The sequence below is a fragment of the Rhinolophus sinicus genome, chromosome 3, assembly GCF_057876585.1.
Source record: "Rhinolophus sinicus isolate RSI-liver-muscle chromosome 3, RSI-T2T, whole genome shotgun sequence".
In the NCBI taxonomy this organism is placed as follows: domain Eukaryota; kingdom Metazoa; phylum Chordata; class Mammalia; order Chiroptera; family Rhinolophidae; genus Rhinolophus; species Rhinolophus sinicus.
Window position 1 is genome coordinate 149,497,318 of NC_142503.1, and position 20,329 is coordinate 149,517,646.

The window sequence follows — 20,329 nt, forward strand, 5'->3', positions numbered from 1 at the left end:
TCACACTTGTTAGAATGGCTATTATCAAACAGATAAGAAATAGGTGTTGGCGAGGATGTGGAAAAAAGGGAATCATTGTGTACTGCTGGTGGGAATATAAAGTGGTGAAACCACTATTGAAAACAGTATGGAGGTTCTTCAAAAAATTAAAAATTAAATTACCATACGACTCAGCAATTCCACCTCTGGATTTTTATCTGAGGAAAATGAAAACACTAAAATTCAAAAAGATATATAGACCCCCACGTTCATTGCAGTATTACTTACAATACACACAACGCATTGAAACAACCTAAGTGCCCACTGATGGATGAATAAAGAAAATGTCACACACACACACACACACACACACACACAGATGTTATTCACTAATTAAACAGTGAAATATTGCCATTTGCAACAACATGGATAGATTTTGAGGGTATTATGCTAAGTGAAATAAGTCAGACAGAGAAAGAGAAATACCATATGACCTCACTTATATGTGGAATCTGAAACAAACAAAAACAACAAACAAAATTCCTGAACTCATAGATATAAAGAACAGATTGATGGTTGCCTGATGTAAGGGCTGGGGGATGGGTGAAAAGAGTGATGGGATCAAAGGTACAAATTTCCAGTTATTAAATGAGTAGGTCATAGGGATGTAATATACAGCATGGTGACAATAACTGATAATACTATATTGCATATTTGAAAATAGCTAGGAGAGTGGATCTTGAAAGTTCTCCTAAGAAAAAAACTTGTAACTATGTAGTGTTAGAAGCTAGACTCATTATGGTGATCATTTTGCAACATATACAAATATCAAATCATTACACTGTACATCTGAAACTAATATAATATTAATTATTCCTCAATTGAAAAAAAAGAGGTTGCACTGGGTGAGGAATGCAGTGAATTTTTCTGTTCTTTTTTATGGAAAAGTCAAATGACCCCAGATGTACCTGGGGCATTTTCTGGAAACCAAAATCCAAGGTAACTTCGGTGACCAGCAGTTATTCATGCTATTAAAATCTGCAGCTACAGCTTCATTTATAGCTTGATCCAAAAATCTTCATAATGATGACATCCTAAATAATAAAAAAAAATCTAAATTATGCTTGGTATATTCTTTTAAATAATGAAGGTGATTTAATACTTTTAACAAGCAATTAAAAGTTACCTTTAGTTAACTGTAAAAGTAATTTTCACCCAGGATACCTCAGCCCTCCATGTTGTTACAGTTGTCGCAGATGTGTTTAATTCCTTACAAGATGAGCTGAGAGACGTATCTTTCTATTTATAGCGTTTAAGTTGAAAATTAAACATTGACTTTTAAAAATCGATTTGACTATTCATTTTGTCTACATGGATCTGCATATGTGCCTCATTTAAAAGAAAAAAACTTAAAAAATAATTGTTTTTCTCTTCTAAGGTTTAGAAATAGGTAAATTAAGTGTTTCATTTTTTGCTGAAAAAAACAAGTCTTACTGTTATAATAATCTAGTAAAAATGAAACACTTGCAATACTTTTTTAGTGCCTATATACACATACACAAAAGACCTATTTCATTGAAGATGGTAGTAATTGGTCTAGGAGTAACATTTTTGATGGAACAAAATGACTGAGTCAACCATGAAGTCAAAAAATGACATTTACAGAAGCCTACAAAAAATGTAATGATGTTAAAACTTCTATCATCATTGATACTTCTAGCATCATATTACATGCTCTTTCCTATTAATAAAATGATTAGCTAAACCCTCCTCTGGAGGTTAAATTCCTCACTTCCTGTTAATAAATAAGATCATTACATCCTTTTCTTAGGTTAAGAAGTCCTCATACCATATACATATAATCACTGTAGGAATAATAAACTGAACTATAATTGAACTATCAATGGGAGGGTTATTTGCAAAAAATTATTTATTTTAAAAAGCAACATTCAATATAAACGCTGGGAACTATAGGCATAGTAGAAAACAATAACATTAGCATCAGATTAAATTGAGTTCAAATCTTGGCTTTGTAATCTTAGGCAAATAATTGCCAGATATTTGATTTTCTCATCTTTTTACTTGTAGTCAAAACAACTCATATCTTCTCAGTTCCTTTAAAAAAGGCTTAGAATAGTTCTTGAAAATTTTATAAGGTGAAACAATTCCAATTTTCTCCCTAAAACACTGGAGAGATGCGAAGGGGAAGAAATAACACAAATAAATACGGCATTTAGATTTTCAATGTAAATTAAAAGTGCATCCTACAAAATCAATATAATGCTTCTTAATATTACTGAACTACACTTTTATTCCATCATAATTCTATTGCTAGGTAACAGGGATGTATAATATATTAAGACACCTTGGTGGTTACTTCTTAGGCAAACAGTCACCACAGTACATCATTGGCTTTCATAGTCCTATCAAGGAAGTCTAGGCACCGAAGCAGAAGTAGGCAAACTACAATGCCTGGGACAAATCCAGCCAACATTCTGTTTTTGTGATACAGTTTTACTGAAACACAAATAGGCTATTATTCACATATTATCTATAGCTGCTTTCATGCTACAAGACCTGAATAACTGTGACCACATGGCCCACAATTATTTAGTATTTGGCCCCACAACAGATTATTTTAAAGCATTGCTACTCAAATGTTTGGTTTGCATACCTTTGTTTGTTCCTGATCAGAGATGAGATAATATCGTGTGAAAACATAAATCAAGTATGTTACCAAGTACAATGTTTATTTCAACTGCTTTTTTGTTTTCATTGCCAGACTTTCTCAATGAAGACTTATAGTCTGGTGCAGGTTTCTTTTATCATAGTGGATACATATAAACAGTTCATTGATCAGCTACTTCAAATATTACTACTCTAAAAGTATATAGGGGCAGGAGAAGAACCGAAAGCTCAAAAGGGATTATAGTGTCACTTATTTTAGCACAGTGCTCTAGGGTTTTGTAGCACAGACTTGGCAACTAATTGAGATTCAGAAAGCGGTCCTTACATATTATTTTCTATTCCCTCCTCTTCTAAGATTTAAATTACTCCTGACATCTTCTCTGTTATAGATTTATGTTTCAACAAGGTGAAGGGTGACAGCTTAGCAGGTCCCTCTCTCCCTATCTTTAATTGGGAGCAGGAAAGATGAAAATATTTGCACCCCTGTCCCCCAAATATTCAATAAAATAAGTCGATAGTATATTTTGCCCATTTAGCCTCTTTAATTTACAGCAGATAGAAAACTATAGTATCAAATTATATTTCTCTTGAAGTGAAAGAATTTATAAAGCAAATCTATTCTCTGTAAATATTAGCAGTATTTTCCCCTGTATTTTAAGTAGTAATTTAAAATAAATCATGCATCAATTAAAGAATACAGAATGAAATCCTACCACTAACTTTTAACATGAAATTTCCTTGAAAAAGTATAGTTTCTAAAGGCGCCAAAGGTAACCTGACTCAAGCAGTTTCCTGAAAAAGAAAATTATCCAGGGACAGATTTTTATTGCAAATATTTACTCAAAAACTACTATATACAGCAGAATTTTAATAGCCATTTAAAACATTTAACATTCAGTGAAACAAAATTTAAGAATTCAAAGCACATTTTAAGAAGTAAAAATGTAGCATTTTAAATAAAAGTTTATTAGTACTTCAAAGCAAATTACTGCAATTCATATTATTCATTTCTAGATCTATTATTTTCTAAGTGATAAAAAACTGAAAAAAATCAATTTAGCAGCCGTCTTATGGATAAATTAGACTAAATATCCCAAACCAAATTTTTACATCACTGCTTTAGGTCCCATCTGAAGTTTCTATTTTACAATTAAAGAAAAAGTCACTTAAACATGGCTGAATTCATGCCAGAACATGTTTTCAGTTTACTGCTTTACAGTATCTACATTATGCCATACTTTGGTTCGGTTTCCAGACCATTTTTATGGGTCTATTTCTAAAGATCATTAAAACAATATTAAAAGCATAATTGCTACAGCAGTTTCAACAATGGGTTTCTGCTTTATACAACTAGTACATCAAGGAATTTCTGCACAGTTTACACACTGACAAAAAGCACAAATATAAATTTATATTTTAATTTCACTTTCACTGAAAGTTTAATTAAGGTAAGCTTACAGCCTGGCAGGCTAACACTTTTATGGAGGTACACGGATTCAAATATTCTGTTTACATGCTCTGACAGTCTGGAATGTTATATTAAATCCAAAATTAAGTTTATGTTCATCCAAATTCCCATTAAATTCATTAATTTAGCACTCTAAGCACGCTCCATTTACCAGCATCATACTCAAAGTAAAGCCGTCATTAACAATGCCAATTAGACATTGTTTGAAATCAATTATTCCCAAATGGTATGTGGTTTCCAAATCTCTTCCTTTAAGTTAACTGAGAAAGATAAACAGATAATAAGTATTTTTAGCTGAGGACTGATGAAGTTTCAATGCTTTATAAATATAACAAATATTCTAATAATCAATTCGTATTGGCAACCAAATTCCATTTTCTTGAGAACTGTTAACTGAAGGCTTCCCCATTGTAAACTTAAGTTTCATTAAAATCCTATTCATGTTTTAAAACCTCTTGATGATCCTAATCATGCTATTATTGGTGAATTGATTTCTTTAATAACCTTGGTTGAACAGACAGGTAAAGTGTATGAATGACCTCCCTCACATTTTTCTATTTCCGAACTCTCCAACAGAACCACTGAGCTCACCTGATAGCACTGTTCCAAATGCTCTTACCATTGGTACACTAACACTTAGAATGACTTAACTAACTTCAACTTCTTTCTTTTTCATCTGCCAGGTCTACTGTTGTCTCTGTTGTGCTAGGGCTACATTCTCCAGAAACGTCATCTGTTGGATCAGACACGACTTCATCAGTCTTGGATGAAGGGTCATCACTACCTTTCTGAAGAATCTCCGTGGCTTCATACTCAAGTACCTCTGATGGAGTCAAAGGTTCCAGATGAACACTGCCTTGCTCACTAACATCAGAACTAACAGATTCAGGTTCAGCTCTTTTTCTCAAAAACTGATCAATGCTAACATCACCAGATGTTAACCGCAAATCCTTAATATTCTTCGAAGAAAGCCTAGCTTCACTGGAGTTGTGATCTTTAATCTGATCACACGAAATGATGTTTTCAGAATTTTGGCATATCTTCAACTCTGTTTCCTGACAAATGTGCTCTATTTGTTTTTCCTTTTCTACTTTATCTTCACCAGTATTTGAATCATAACTGAAGATATTCTTTGAGCCACTTTCCTTGTCTTCAAGATAGGTATCATTTTCCTTATCTGAAACTATTGTGCTTTCTTCACTTTTTGTTGCTGATAAGCCTTCAGATGAATTTGCATCACATCCATTTGTTTCTTCCTCTGAAGAAGCTTTATCTTGTTTACTGAAAAAATAAAGCCACTTATTATCTATTCCTTCGTAATACAATATTTTTGAACATTATTATCAAAATAAAGAAATGCTCTAAATTTTTTTTAAAGTCAAGGCACACTTGCCCATCAAAATGGAAAAATATCCAGGTCCACAGACCTTGCCGTGATGTTACAATTTAGGAGGCAGCCATTTTCCTCGGCAAGAAAGTGAAAAACTCCAGTGTCAAATATCAAAAGTAGACCTGGGGAGTCTATCAACTGATTTCAGTCCTGGCTATCATTTTCATCTGTTCACATCCTTCCCTGTTTTTAGTTAAAACTTAAGCATTCTTAGTAATTTCTGTGAGTACTTTAAATAAAGAATGAATATATGAAAAAACTATTTTTCTTTTATGATTTATATATTCTCTTATGGTTAGAGTGTCTTTCCCTATGCAAAATCAGATAAGCATTCACAAACATTTCCCCAATTTTGAATAGCCTAATTTAAAAAAATATAAAAACATGCCTCAAAAATATATGTAAATATACAACATGCATACACAGATGTAGATGTGTATGTTTGCATACACATGTTGATGAGTGTCTGTGTGTTTACTTTTACCCTGGTGTGTTAACAAACTATTTCGTGAATAATGGAACATTAGAAACAAGATTTCTAAGAGGACCTCCAGCCCCTTATTCTACTTGTAACAATGCTTATTTTACCAAAAATAAATTTAATGATTACATATATTGTATTTCTTACGTTAATCCACCTGTAATTTAGACTTTTCCTTAATGAATTGCCCAAATATCAAAGCAACGTTATCAAATAGTTATTATTTACTAAATTATATTTATAAGGCTGTTTCTCTGCTATGTATTTTGTTCTGATTTGTCTTTAGACTATCTTGGGTCAATACCATACAGTCTTAATTACAGATTAACAATGTACTTTATTATCTAATAGAGGAAATCACCTATTGTATACTACTATACTACTCTTCTCCCCAAATTAAATCATTTAAAAATGTAAAAGGTATTTGTACAAGGATGCTCATTAAAACAATATTTAAATAGTGCATATAGAAACAACCTATTATCTAACAACAGAAAAAGAATTAAATAAATTACGGTATTAATAAGTAGAAAAATATGAACCTTAAACTTTGTCAATTTCCAAACCAAATCCCATTAGAATTTTCAACTAAATGTTCATTAACCCATAAATTAATTTTGAAAATGGCCTATCATGCACATTATTAATATATTATTTTCTACCTCAGTAAATTTTTGTTTTTCATTTAGATCTTGTACATTTCTCATTTTTATTGTTATTGTGAATTAACTCTTTTGTCCATTATATTTTGAAATCACATGTTATTGGTATATAGAAAAGATTCTAAGCTCATTTTCTTGGATCTTACAGGTCAATTATATCATCTGCAAAAAATATATGTTCCTCATTTAAAACTGTATAATTGTTATTTTTGTTCAGCTCTTATAGGCCTAACTACAATTTACAGAAAATGTTAAATAATACAGAAGTGACTAGTATGCTTTTTCTAATTCCTTAATTTTAGTTAACCCCCTCATCCAAGATTCTAGAAAAACTGCTAGGTGAAGAAAGGGCTAGATAATTTTTCTAGTTAAGTCCAAGTAATACCTTCATAAGGCCTTATTCCATAATTTGCCTTTTACGGGCAACAGATTAATTAATCTCATCAGATTAACAAGCAACCTACAGTAATTTCCACAGTATAAAGATAGAAATGGGAAATCACTTAATTTAAAAGACAAAATAAAATTATCTTTAGCTGCAAAAAAGTTCTAATTAAAATGCTGGATTCTCTCTTATGATAAAAGATTGTGAAATATCTTGTGTTTTTTAGTGTTCTACCTAAGCATTAAACTTTACCAATCCCTGAATTTTGACACTTTTAAGTTGAGATGCCACCACAGAAGTAGCTTTATAGGTTTCAGGAAAAAAAATTTTTTTTTAAATTACCTATTTGCAATAATTGTCCCCATGTTGTAACTTGTAGCATCTTGTAACTGCTTGCATTTAATAGGGGCAATGAAATCTGTTAACATTTTACTTACTAGTAAGTACTTTTAAAAATTTTAACTTATAAAATGTACTCTACATGTATAAAGGTATTTCAAACTCAGGATCTGTAGTATAGTCTTGTTGCATTAAAATTTTTTAATTTTATTTTAATTAAAAGCCATTAATAAAAGCAACACCATGTACAAAAATACAGGGCTTTACCGATTAACTAAAATAACGCAACTCAAGTGTCATTTCATATACTTGGATTTCAACAGATTCAGTTTTTCTTACATTTACCTTGCAGAATTTGATGTTTTTGTTTCTCCTTCAGCCATATTAGGTCTTGCAATTTCCTGAAATGATTAACAATATTTTTCTTTTATATTCATGGATAAGCTTAAAGTAAACACTTTTATTATATTTAACTTTCTGGATAAAAGGAATTTAAGTGTGTAATCTTACATACTAAAGAACTGGAAAAACAATTTCTTAATTAAAGTATGTACTAGAATAATTCTCATAATCAAAGTATTTAAAAAATTCTTTTTAAAGAAACTTATAAAAGTTCTTCATACCAAAAGTTTCTGAATCAAGGTCATGAAACAGTTATATAGTTATAACAATACCTGCTTTCCTTAGACTCAGTTTCAAATATGGGCCATAATTACAATTACAATTGACCCTTGAACAACACAGGTTTGAACTGTACGGGTCTGCTTATATGTGGATTTTTTCCAATAAATATACAGTTGGCCCCCTGTATCCCCGGGTATCGTACCTGCGGTTTCAACTGAATTATGATTAAAAACAATTTTTTCAATCTATAGTTGGGAATTCACAGATGAGAAAGCCAATTGTATGTATTGTTCTGGGCCATTTTATGTAAGGGATTTGGGCATCCAAGGTATCCATGGGGTTGAGAGAGGGGTCCTGGAACCAATCCCCTGCAGATACCTAGGGACAACTGTACTGTGGTTAAGCTTTTGGGAAGCCAACAATTACATGTGAATTTTTAACTATGTGGGGGTTAGCCCCCTTAAGCCCCATGTTGTTCAAGGGTCAACTGTACTTGAATGGAAAACTTGTAAAACACAACTTAAATTTGATCAAGTTGCATTCAAAGTATTTTACAGAAACATATTAAGTACAGGCACTTAGATAAAACATTTCTGAAATTATTTCATATTTGTTGTCATGGTAACCCCTCCACTGTCAAACTAAATAATATTAAATGATAGACAAATTAAATATTTTGTTTATTTCAAATCTTTGATGGGGAGCAAAGAAAACAATAAAACCTCAGTAAGCCAGAGGCCTAAGAGCTTGTAACAATTGCCAATTATTGAGTACACATGATACATGTAGTATGTTAAGAACTTCACATTCACTATCTCATTTAATTCTGGTATTAGATATTATAAACTCCATTTTTACAAATGAGAAATAAAACTGCATGGTTAAGTAGATAACCCAAAGCAATACCACAGTAAGAAGTGAAAACTTCATTCATTATAGTGATTGACTCAAGCCTATGAAATTGATAATGGTGTATCAATCACATACATTTATTTCCTCTCTCCCAAAACCCTGCTAAAATGAGGGTTTAGCAAAGAAAACAAACATTTGCATTCATAAAGACCAAGAAAACACCAAAGCAGACTAACTGTCAAAGAGATTACAACAAATTTTTAGATGGAAAGTGGCTGGAGGAGTGAAAATTGACTTCACAGTGTGGGAGAAGTTACAACGAAACATCTGAATGGGGAATGCAAGAGAATCAATTTGCCCAGGGAATCAAAGAGATCTGGTATTTGGAGGAATTCAGTCATAAAAGGTAAAAATGAAACACAAGGACTGGGGAGATATCTAAGTGCTCTTTCTACAACTCACACAACAGGTATCTTATTCTTCACCCCACCACAGAGGCTAAAGGTTAACTCAGAACTGGACACAATTTGAACTTGTGAACACCAGGAACAGCAAAGGGCATGCGTGAGATACTCGGAGAAAACAAAAAAAATTAGTAAAAGTCCATATACGGGGTAAAGGGGCCCATAGTCCCTCTTCCTGCCTGGCTCCCAGAAAGCCAGCAGTCAGGGGAATCACTTTTCATTACACCACCCCCAATTGGAATCTACCGTGTTTCCCCGAAAATAAGACCTAGCCGGACAATCAGCTCTAATGTGTCTTTTGGAGCAAAAATTAATATAAGACCCAGTCCTATTTTACTATAAGACTGGATCTTATATAACATAAGAACCGGTCTTATTTTACTATAATATAAGACAGGGTGTAATGTAATGTAGTTAATATAAAGACTGGGTCTTATATTAATTCTTGCTCCAAAAGATGCATTAGAGCTGATTGTCCGGCTAGGTCTTATTTTCAGAGAAACACGGTAGATTTCCTCTTTGGAGAAAATTACCAGCCTCAAAGAAAAGATTTCCAATGACTCTGACAGTGTCCTCTCCACTAAAGAATCAGTCAGGTGAGCACCTGATTTTCCTATGTTGACATCTAAACAGCTCCTGTGTAGTCTGTGCAGGTTGTACAGTGCACTAATCTATTTCTTTACTTAACCATATGTCTGATAGTTCTATCCATTATCATTAGTTAGGCACTGAAGTCTGCAACTATTATTGTAGATCATTATATTTTCCCCTTCAATTCTGCAAGTTTTTGCTTCATATATGTTAGTGGTGTGTCATTTAGTGTTTATAATTGTATCTTTTTGTTGTGCTGAACCTTTTATTGATATATAATGTTTTTTCTCTCTTGTAAACTTTTTTTGATTTAATGTCTTGGTTTGATATTAGTAAAGCCAACCCTGCTCTTTTGGTTACTATTTGCAAAGAATATCTTTTTCATTCCTTCACTTTTAACTTTTGTCTTTGGATCTCAAATGAGTCTCCTGTAGTCAGCATGTAGTTCGATCATGTGTTTTTTACCCATTCTCCAGTCCTTCAATTGGAGAGTTTAATCCATTACACTTAAATTAATGATTGACAAGAAGGGACTTAATTCTGTCATTGTACTATTTGTTTTCTATATGCCTTACAGATATTTTGGCCCTAATTTCCCGGATTACTGATTTCTTTTGTATTTAGCTGATTATTTTTATAGTAAAATGTTTAAGTTCCTTCCTCATTTCCCCTTCTGTACATTCTATAGCTATTTTCTATATGGATACCGTGGGGATTACATTTAACATCCTTAAAGTTGTAACACTCTAATTTGAACTTCAATAACTTACATAGTTTAATTTCAATAACTTACAAAAACTATGCTCCTTTACAGCTCCATCCCCACCCCTTTCAATTGCTGATGTCACAAAATGACAGCTTCATATACTGTGTGTCTCAAAACACAGACAAATAATTCTTTTAAATTTCTCCTAAATTATGGAGAAAACAACATCTGGAGCTACAAACTAGTTACAGTAAAACTAGCTTTTACACTAATAATATTTTTCTTTAAATGTATTTGAATCTTAACTCATGTAGAAAATAAAAGTATAGTTACAAACCACTACTACAATAATACTAGCTTTTATAATTGCCTATGTACTTACCTTTGAGATGTTTATTTCTCCCTACAGTTTTGAGTTACCATGCAATGTTCTTTCATTTCAACTTGCAATTTCTCCCTTGAGCATTTCCTGCAGGGCAGGTCTAGTGATCACAAACTGCCTCAGATTTTATGTGAGACTGTCTTAATTTCTCACTTTTGAAGTACAGCCTTGCCAGATTTAGGAATTTTTTTTAATTGTAATTTTTATAAAAATTTATTCGAGGCAAACAGAAGATATGCCTAAGAAGTAAGATCTCAACAGACTGAGATCTAGGATTCTTGATTAAATTTTTTTATCAATCTGAATATATTGGCCCATTGCCTTCTGACCTCCAAAGTTTCTGATGAGAAATCTGCCGACAGTCTTGTTTAGGATCCGTTGTATGTGATGATTCACTTCTCTCTTGCAGTTTTCAAGTTTCTTTTTTTTTTTTTGAAGTTTGATTATGTGCCTCAGTGTCAGTCTCTTTGAGGTCATCTTACCAAAGTTCATTGTGCTTCTTTGATATTTAGATTCTTTCATCAAATTTGGGAAGTTTTCAGTCATTTCTTTAAATATCCTCTCTGCTCATTTCTCTCTCTAGGACTTCCACAATTCCTCTGCTCAGTGGAATCCCACGACTCCCTTAGGCTCTGTTCATATTTCTCCAATCTGTATTCTTTCTATTCCTCAAACTCAGTAATTTCCACTATTCTATCTTCAAATTCATGAATTCTTTCTTCTGACTGCTCAAATTTGCCTTTGACTCCTTCTAGTGACGTTTTCATTTTCAGTTATTGTATTTTTCAGCTCCAGAATTTTGTCTGTTTCTTTTTAGGTTTTTCTCTTTATTGAGATTTATATTTTGCTCACATATTGTTTTCTTGACTTTCCCCACATATTCCTTCAGTTCCTTGGGCACTTTTAAGACAGTTGTTTCAATGCCTTTGTCTAGTATATCTACCAGTAGGTTTTCTTCAGGAAATTTTTGTTGATTTTTTTTTTTCCTTTGAATGGACCATACTTGTCTGTTTGTTTGTATGCCTTGTGATTTTTTTTATTGAACACTGGACATTTTAATCTAATAATGTGGTAACTCTAGGAATCCAATTCTCCTTCCCCAGCATTTGCTGTTCATGTATATATGTATGTATGTATGTATGTATGTATATATGTATGTATGTATGTATGTATATATGTATGTATTTCTATTATAAGCTGTCTCTATCCATAGGATCAGGCTGAGCTATAAATTTAAGGTCTTCACAGGTTTTTTTCTGAGCCTTTTGCTCGGTATATGCAATCACTTTCTAATTTTACCCATATATTAAATTGTTGTGAATGTCCTAATCTTTAATGTCTGGCTCCTGAAAGGGGAAAAAGCAAACAATAACGGGGAGGGGGAGCACCGTCCTTTTAAATCCCCTGGAAGTCACTCCCGCTGGAGGGGGAGGGGCTCATAAGAGTGGGGGAGGGGAGGTGCAACAATGGCTACCTCTTTGTCTGCAACTCTGTGATAAGAAGCAATACTCAGTGATAATAGCACAAGTCCCCAATATTTGGAGGACAAGATCCTTTTTGCCCATCTTAGCTCCCAAAAACAGTGGGCAATGGGTAGCTGCTACTGTGCTAAGTGCTTAAATTGACCAAAATTAATTTCAATTTACTGTCTACATCTTTCCCTGAAAGTTGCAGGCCTTCAGCAGACTCTATAGCATTCCAAAATAGTTACATCAGACAGATTCTGCTGCTGAAATTGTTGTCTAGGTGAGAAAACAGATTCCTGGTGCTTCCTATTCTGCCATTTTCCCAGGGTCCTAGGGAAAGGTACTACCCAGAAGTAGTTGAAAAACTGAAAAGTGTACTGAATTCACAACAGTAGTTTAAGTTTAAACATTTTATTTCTACCAAAACCAGAATTTATTATCATTTTACTTTCCTGGCTTTAGAGGCACCAAACACACCAATATTTTCAAAATTTAATTCTCTTTTTATCTTGTTTTCGATTATAAATAATTTTAAATTAACTTTAGCTTACTGAAACTTCTTTTGCAGGATACTACTGTGGCTGGTATTTTAAAATTGTGAATATCACTATGTCAATCAGTTTTAGAAGACCCAAATATAATGCTTATTTTATATTACAAGTTATTGATACTGTATGCATATGTAATTAAATTTTTAACAATTTCAATTCTTCCAATCAATGAGCATAGAATATCTTTCCATTTATGTCATCTTCAATTTCTTTCATTAATGCCTTATAGTTTTTAGTGTACAGATCTTTCACCTCCTTGATTAAATTTATTCCTAGGTATTTTATTCTTTTTGATGCAATTGTAAAAGAGATGTTTTTCTTCATTTCTCTTCCTATTAGTTCATTATTAGTGTGTAGAAATGCAAGATTTTTGTACATGGATTTTTATTTTAAAAATACTTCAATTTTTAAGAAACATGATGATGAAATATGGAATTTTGTGACCACAAATTCTATTCAAATTTTTCCAATCTTTGAAACTACTTTTTAAGTTGCAAATATCTGACTGTTGTATTACTTCAAAGTATGCATGGGAAGCAAAATAAAAACAAGGATCCTTTGGAATAAATGAGCTAGTCACAATAAATCAATTCACCATTAGACCATTTTTTAGGACCCATTTTTGAAAATCTTTGCCCATTATGTGAAACAGACATTCTAAAATCTACTCCTTGTCCTTAGAAGGCCCCATGCTCCTTTAAAATCATTTTTATTTTACCAGAAATAGGTGGCCATGATTTAAAAAAAATTAAAATTTATTTCAAATGGCATCTTATTTTCTTGCTTATGCTTATGTTCAGCTTCTGAAGTTTCTAATTTCATTTTCTTTATTTTTTCTCACAATTAGAAGAAAATTCTTTATTTAACTCTGAATTTTATGGTAATTCTATTCTAATAGTGTCAGCTGGAGACTTCATCATTTTAAGTAGCTGGAATATTGTGTTTTTCTAGCCAAATTTGATACTGCCCATATAATTTGATCAATTTCTGCATGCAGTTTTCTTCTTCTGAAAAATGCATCACTTGGCTCTTAGGTATCATATTTGTTTTTAAGAACTTTTATTATAAATTTTAAATATATTTATTTTTAATTACTACATTTAAACATCAGGAACATTTAATTAATTTATCTAAGTTAACATAATTTATATAAATTATAATATTTAACAATCAAATAGATGTACATAAACATTTGAATGTAAAAATACAAAAATCAATAATTACGAACAATAGAAAATTACATACCAGATTTCCAGACAATTTCAGTAAAATAGTGAAAAAAAAATGTTTTTAATATAAAGAAATGAAAAACAGTAAACTATAACTGTTTTACGTGAAGAAAGTATACAATTTCCTGGTAAAAATACTTTTTTCAGAAAATTTTGACATCTGATCAAATTTCATTTGTGAAAGGTCAACTATATTAATAAACAAAGTGGTATTACCATAGTGCTCTTAAAATATTATAAAAATTACACAAGCATGTATATATTAATATAATTAAATAAAACTTCCCATTTTACTTAGCAGTACTATGAATTACAGATACAAACAGCAAAACAACTTGTCAACTTCCCTCATGACTGAACAAGGACCAACAGAAGAAATGGCAAGTGAGAGATTTACCCTGTTGTACCTGCAACCACCATGTGCATGACTCTTACGGCAATTCAAGTACAGGGTTGGATCCTGTCTTTAATTTAAGATTTTGATAGTGCATTCATCATGGATTATTCTGCATTAATTTTGGTTGTTTAAAATATTGAAAAAAAATATTTACCCGATTACTGAATTTTTGGAGCCCCCTTAAATTTTGCACCAGAGGTGTGGGCTTCACTTGATTCACTCTAATTCCTTCCCTGGCTGGAATGCTGGTAGTGGCAGACAAAGGAAAATAGGGATGGTGCTCTAGAGAAGTAAATTCTTAACTATAAGTCAGTCAAAGCATCAAAAAAGTGATAAATCAAGAACATACAATATGGTTATATTATTTAGAAATACAGAAATAATTATTAGATCAAACTGCTAAAAGAGTTGAAAATGGCTGTCTCTAAAGAGTTTGATGGCAAAGGGCAGGGCAGATGAGCCACTATTTTGATGATAAACATTCTAGCACAAGTTTTTAACTTTTAATTTGATTACAAAAAAAGTAATTTTACCAATTTTGAAACTCTCAAGTATCTGAAAAAGTTACAAAGCAAATGCAAAAAAACATAAGTCTTAGAAATACCTCATGGAGAATCAATCTCATATAGTCTTACAGAAATAGAGACTAGAGCTAATTTGCCATTTCATTAATGAAATAATAGGAAACCTCTATTCTGTATATTTCTGTGTATGCTTGAATTGAGAGACAAATTTTAAGAAAAGTGGAGAAAAACATTATAAAGTCACCCTGCAGGGACTCCTGTGTGTACCTACTATACCTGATATACTTGGAATATGGTAATTATCTTTATTAGATTACAATTCTTTTATGTCTAATTGTCCTACTAGATTCTGACCACCCTGAAGGTAGGGAAATGATGTTATTCATCTTGGTTTCTCACTGCAAAGATTCCTGGAACATACTATCAAGTGTTCCCTAACAGCTAAGGAAGGAAGCAAGGAAAGAAAATAAATCTGTATATACCTTCTCTCTCGCCTCCTGCTTAGTTATAATGAAACTGCCTAACCATTAGACTGTAGTTGAAGGGTCATGATATATAGATTTAGGAAACAAAAGAAGTGCGATGTTGCAGTATATAGAATGTACATAATAGCAGAAAAGAGGCTATTTTAGAAGCTACTGTATCACATGAATACAACCCAGTATATGAAAGAAATTAATTTTCAAAGAGGAAATAGAAAACTATATAATGAAAAAGTGAAAAGAGTAAAATATTTACTGGGGCATGACAACACTAATTCTATTACAATGCATCTGATAAACGTCTTGAAGAGTAACTCAAGCTATCTACCTTATACATGTATACTTAAATACCTGGATCTATTCAAGGGACTATCTACATCATACATATACTTGAAAGAAATACCTGACCAAGAATGTTCAATATGGTCTTCATTCAATATGACTTCCTTTAACTCTACCTACGGCCTGCTAAATTTTTCACAAGCTGTTTTTCTTTTAACAAAAAATAAACTTAAGAAATTTGGTTTATGTATGAAACGGTTGGTTACACTTGACACAGAAGAAAGCGAGCAATAAAAGGACAGTAAGAGTTCAATGATTTATTCTAGTCAAGTATGAATGCCTCAGGTAACAATCAATGGGTGATGTTATGAAATTATGGATTCATAAATTTTACTCATGTCCATGGCTTATTTAGAAAAAAAGAGAGGCAAACTCTGTCACGCCCAGGGAGATCTCAGGGATTGATTATGGCTGGAGGATGGAAGGAAAAAAAAATCCTATTTTCAAGCCCCAGGGACACTTAGACATCTTAAGAGGCTAAACCAAAACAACAGAGAGTATCACCCCACTCCTCACCACCCACCACCAGGCTAGCAAACATTAGATAATAAGCAATAGCATTTTGCTGGAAGAAACAAGAGCGTAGAGAGAGAGACAGGGTCTGAGGCTCAGTCTCACAGGGAAAGAGTCAAGTTGAGTGTGGAGTAAGGACATTAAGAAAAAAACTCCAGCAATGTAAGTCCCATGACAAACACAAAACCTAGAGGAATTGAACCTGGTGGTACATTGAGGGTAATAGTAGCCACAAGAAAATAAAAATCCAGGTTCAACTCACTACTATGTGGACCCACACCAATGACCTAATGTAAGAAAAGGAAAGCCCACTTTCAGATATTAATACTTTTATCTCAGTCCTACATACTATAATGTCTCGCTTTCAAACAAACACTATACAACACACACAAAAGCAAGGGGAAAAATGCACTATCAAGAGACAAAGCAACCAGCAGAACCAGACTTGGGTATGAACCCGCTGTTGGAACCAACAGACAGAAAACTTTAAATTACTTTGATTAATATCTTAAATACTTCGTTAAAAAAAGGAGGACAATGTGCATGACCAGAATGGGAATTTTAGCAGAGAGCCAGAAACTATAAGAATCAATGCAAATGCTAGAAAAACCAACCAACAAACCACAATGACAGAGATGAAAAATGCCTTTGATGGGCTCAACTAAAAAATAAATCAGTAAAACTGAAGATGGGTGACTAGGTCAATAGACAGAAATTATCCAAATTGAAACATACACACACAAAACTGTGTGTGAAGTATGAAGTGGGGAGTGAAAACCAGAACAGGGCGTCTAAGAACAGGGACTAACATCAAATTACATAACACATGTACAATCAGAACCCCAGAAAAAGAAGATACAGAATATCTCAGAGAACACCAAACAAGATAAATACAAAAAAATATATATAAATACACAAACAGATAAACATATAAATAAACAAATGACCTAACCAGATTTAGACATATCGTGTTCAAAATAATGAGGACTAAAGACAAGATAAAGGTAAAATCTTGAGGACAACCAAAGAAAAATGACACATTACACACATATATAGAAACAAAGATAAAAATTACAGTTAAGACATCTTGTCAGAAAATACGCAAGCCAAGAGATAATAAAATAACTTCTTTAAACTACCGAAAGAAAACCAGCAGTATATCAACCCAGAGTTCAATAATCACCAAAAATATCTTATAAAACTGTGAAAAGAAAATGTTTTAAATGAAAAAGAATCAAGGAAGAATTAATTATCAGTAGATCTGTAATAAGATATATCAAAGGAAGTTTTTTAGGCCAAAGGAATATGATACTAGACAGAAAAGGAGAGCTTCATAAAGAAATGAAGAATGTTGGAAATGGTAAAAATGAAGGTAAATGTAAAATTATTTTTTAAAGTTTTTAATTGCTCTTAAATTAACTGACTAAAGCAAAAACAGCAACAATGTATTGTCTTTATAACCTCTGTATGTAAAAGTAAAATATAGGACAACTACATGAAAAAGAATACAAAAACTATCAATATCAGGAATGAAAGAAAGAATTATCACTGTAGAACCCACATTTAAAAGAATAAAGAAATACTACAACTTTATACACACAAATTCAACATCTCAGATAAAATGGACCAATTTCTCAAAAACCACAAACTACCACAACTCACTCAAGAATAAACAGAAAACCAAAATATCCTGTATCTATTAAAGAAATTTATTTATAATTAAATATCTTTCAAACCAAAGAAAACTTTCTGTGGTATAATAAAAACAAGCCGGTTGGAAGAAGGCTGCTGCTTCTCCCTAGGTTTGTTTCAGTTATTCATTTTACAAGACAGAAATGCTATTCAAAAGATAAATACTGAACCTGCCTCACTTCATTAAACTCAGAAAGAAACAAGTAATGTTAAGGAATATTTTAAAACTTGAAATCAAGAAAGGAAGCACTTAAGCAAAATTATTTTTAACTTTAGAAATTTCTCATTTATTAGACTGCCCAATAAGTAACATTTATATGGTAACTATGAGTGTTATATACTCAGTGCTGGTTTAAGACAGCTAAGACATAGTTACTATATATCCAAAATATTTCTATTTTAAATATTAGTCAAATCTTTTGACAGTCTAAATTCCCCAGAAAATTAAATCATCTGGAAAGAATAATTTTCCAATGTACCAAATGTTTGAGATTTTACTGATTTCAGGATTGTCAAGTCATAAACTCATTTTCATTAAATTAAATAATAGGCAAGTGAAATATATAATGTCTTTGTCAAAACAAAATCACCTTACAATTTTTCTGAGGGTTAGATATTTTTATGTCAAATGAAAACAAAAAACAAAATCTCAATTCTTCCTGATAAGATGCCAACAATTGTTACTGATGTACACACATTGAATTAAAATGTTTTAAAAATCACACCAACAATACTTTCTAAATGTGTAAAACGTTAAGGTATAAAAATAAAACAAAATTTACCTCAGACACAGGTTCTTGTTTCTCAGCGGGAGCTTCATTTTTTAATCTTGAAAACAAAATAAGTATTGAATATTTTATTTTATAATTAAAATGGAAAAATATGAAACAGTTCTTTTGCATGCTTAAAATAAATAAAATGTAAGTCTAAACTAATGTACATCTTATACTGTAAAAGTAAATGACCTCTATAAATATTTTAAGGGGAAAAAATGCAAGAAAATAAACAGCAGATTCAATAAATGTGTTAAATAAATGAATAGACATGTATTTCTTTCTTTAAAAACAAGAGCACTTAAGAACTGTTCTCTATGCTAAATACAATTTAAAACAGAAAATATTAACACGTTAGTAAAACAGTTTCAAAAAACAATTACATTTTAAAAAATAAAAGCAGGCCATATGGTTAATATATATAATATGCATCACTACTGACTACTATAGGACTTAAAAAGAGAGAAAAGATATTTTATCTATTGTGAAATTTAATATGATAATACCATTTCAATATATGCTACCATTAACTTAGTCTAGAGGTGATAAAATCACAGAAATAATTTTGGAGGATGTATTCTCTTAAAACTCTTTACAAGCATAGCTCAATTATTAACTATAAATTTTTTAAACATCTTCATTTCTAAAAATATACTAATTGTAACTTATACATTAAGAAATGCATATGACATCTATAAAATCTTTTTAATTTAATATAAAAGCTAGCTTCTCCGAAAGATTTTTGTTTTAAAAACTGTTGATGACTAAATACCATTTGCTAATATTATATATTAAACTCAATTTTAATCTACATAATTAGGGTGCCTACTAGATCTGAAATAACATGAATACAGTTAAGTGCTTCATAACTATATGAAGGTTTACTATCTATACTTAAGCATTAATACATTTAACATAAGCAACAACTATACTACCGTATTTTGCCGTGTATAATACACAATTTTTGCCCAAGTTTGTGAGGGAAAAATAAGTGTGTACATTATACATGGGTTTTATCAATTCCATATCAATATAAATGTTTTTAAGTCTTTCATTTATGAGTATGAGTTAAAAGTATAACTCTAGAAATCAATAACCATATCTGTATGCTAAATAATATCCTGGAATGCAATAATAGGTTTTTGTTTAACTTACAACAAACTTGCAATGACGAAGAGTTCTTGGCCTTCTGATGCGTAAAAATCGTAAATTTGTTACAGGTACATCAATTTCTTGTACCTTGTATCTGTTCTTGTGTTTTGTAATTATTTGTTACATAAAATTTCTTGTACCATAATATGTTAAAAAATAAATGCTAAAAAAATTCCTTTATAATACAAAAAACAAGT

The 20,329-nt window shown here is 31.6% G+C and overlaps 1 protein-coding gene across 9 annotated transcripts in view; it reads right to left on the bottom strand.

Annotated features, from left to right (window-relative positions):
- Window positions 1-2,472: 2,472 nt before the first annotated feature.
- The window catches only part of ZNF280D (zinc finger protein 280D), a 105,024-nt gene continuing 87,167 nt past the window's right edge, over window positions 2,473-20,329 (bottom strand). For all 9 annotated transcript variants that reach the window (XM_074327703.2, XM_074327704.2, XM_074327700.2 and 6 more), the window contains 3 exons: window positions 18,990-19,035; window positions 7,738-7,793; window positions 2,473-5,416 (listed from right to left, as the gene is read on the bottom strand). In XM_074327703.2, coding sequence (XP_074183804.2) covers window positions 4,792-5,416; window positions 7,738-7,793; window positions 18,990-19,035 — 727 coding nt within the window. In that variant the 3' untranslated portion in view covers window positions 2,473-4,791. The remainder of the gene's footprint in view (window positions 5,417-7,737; window positions 7,794-18,989; window positions 19,036-20,329) is intronic.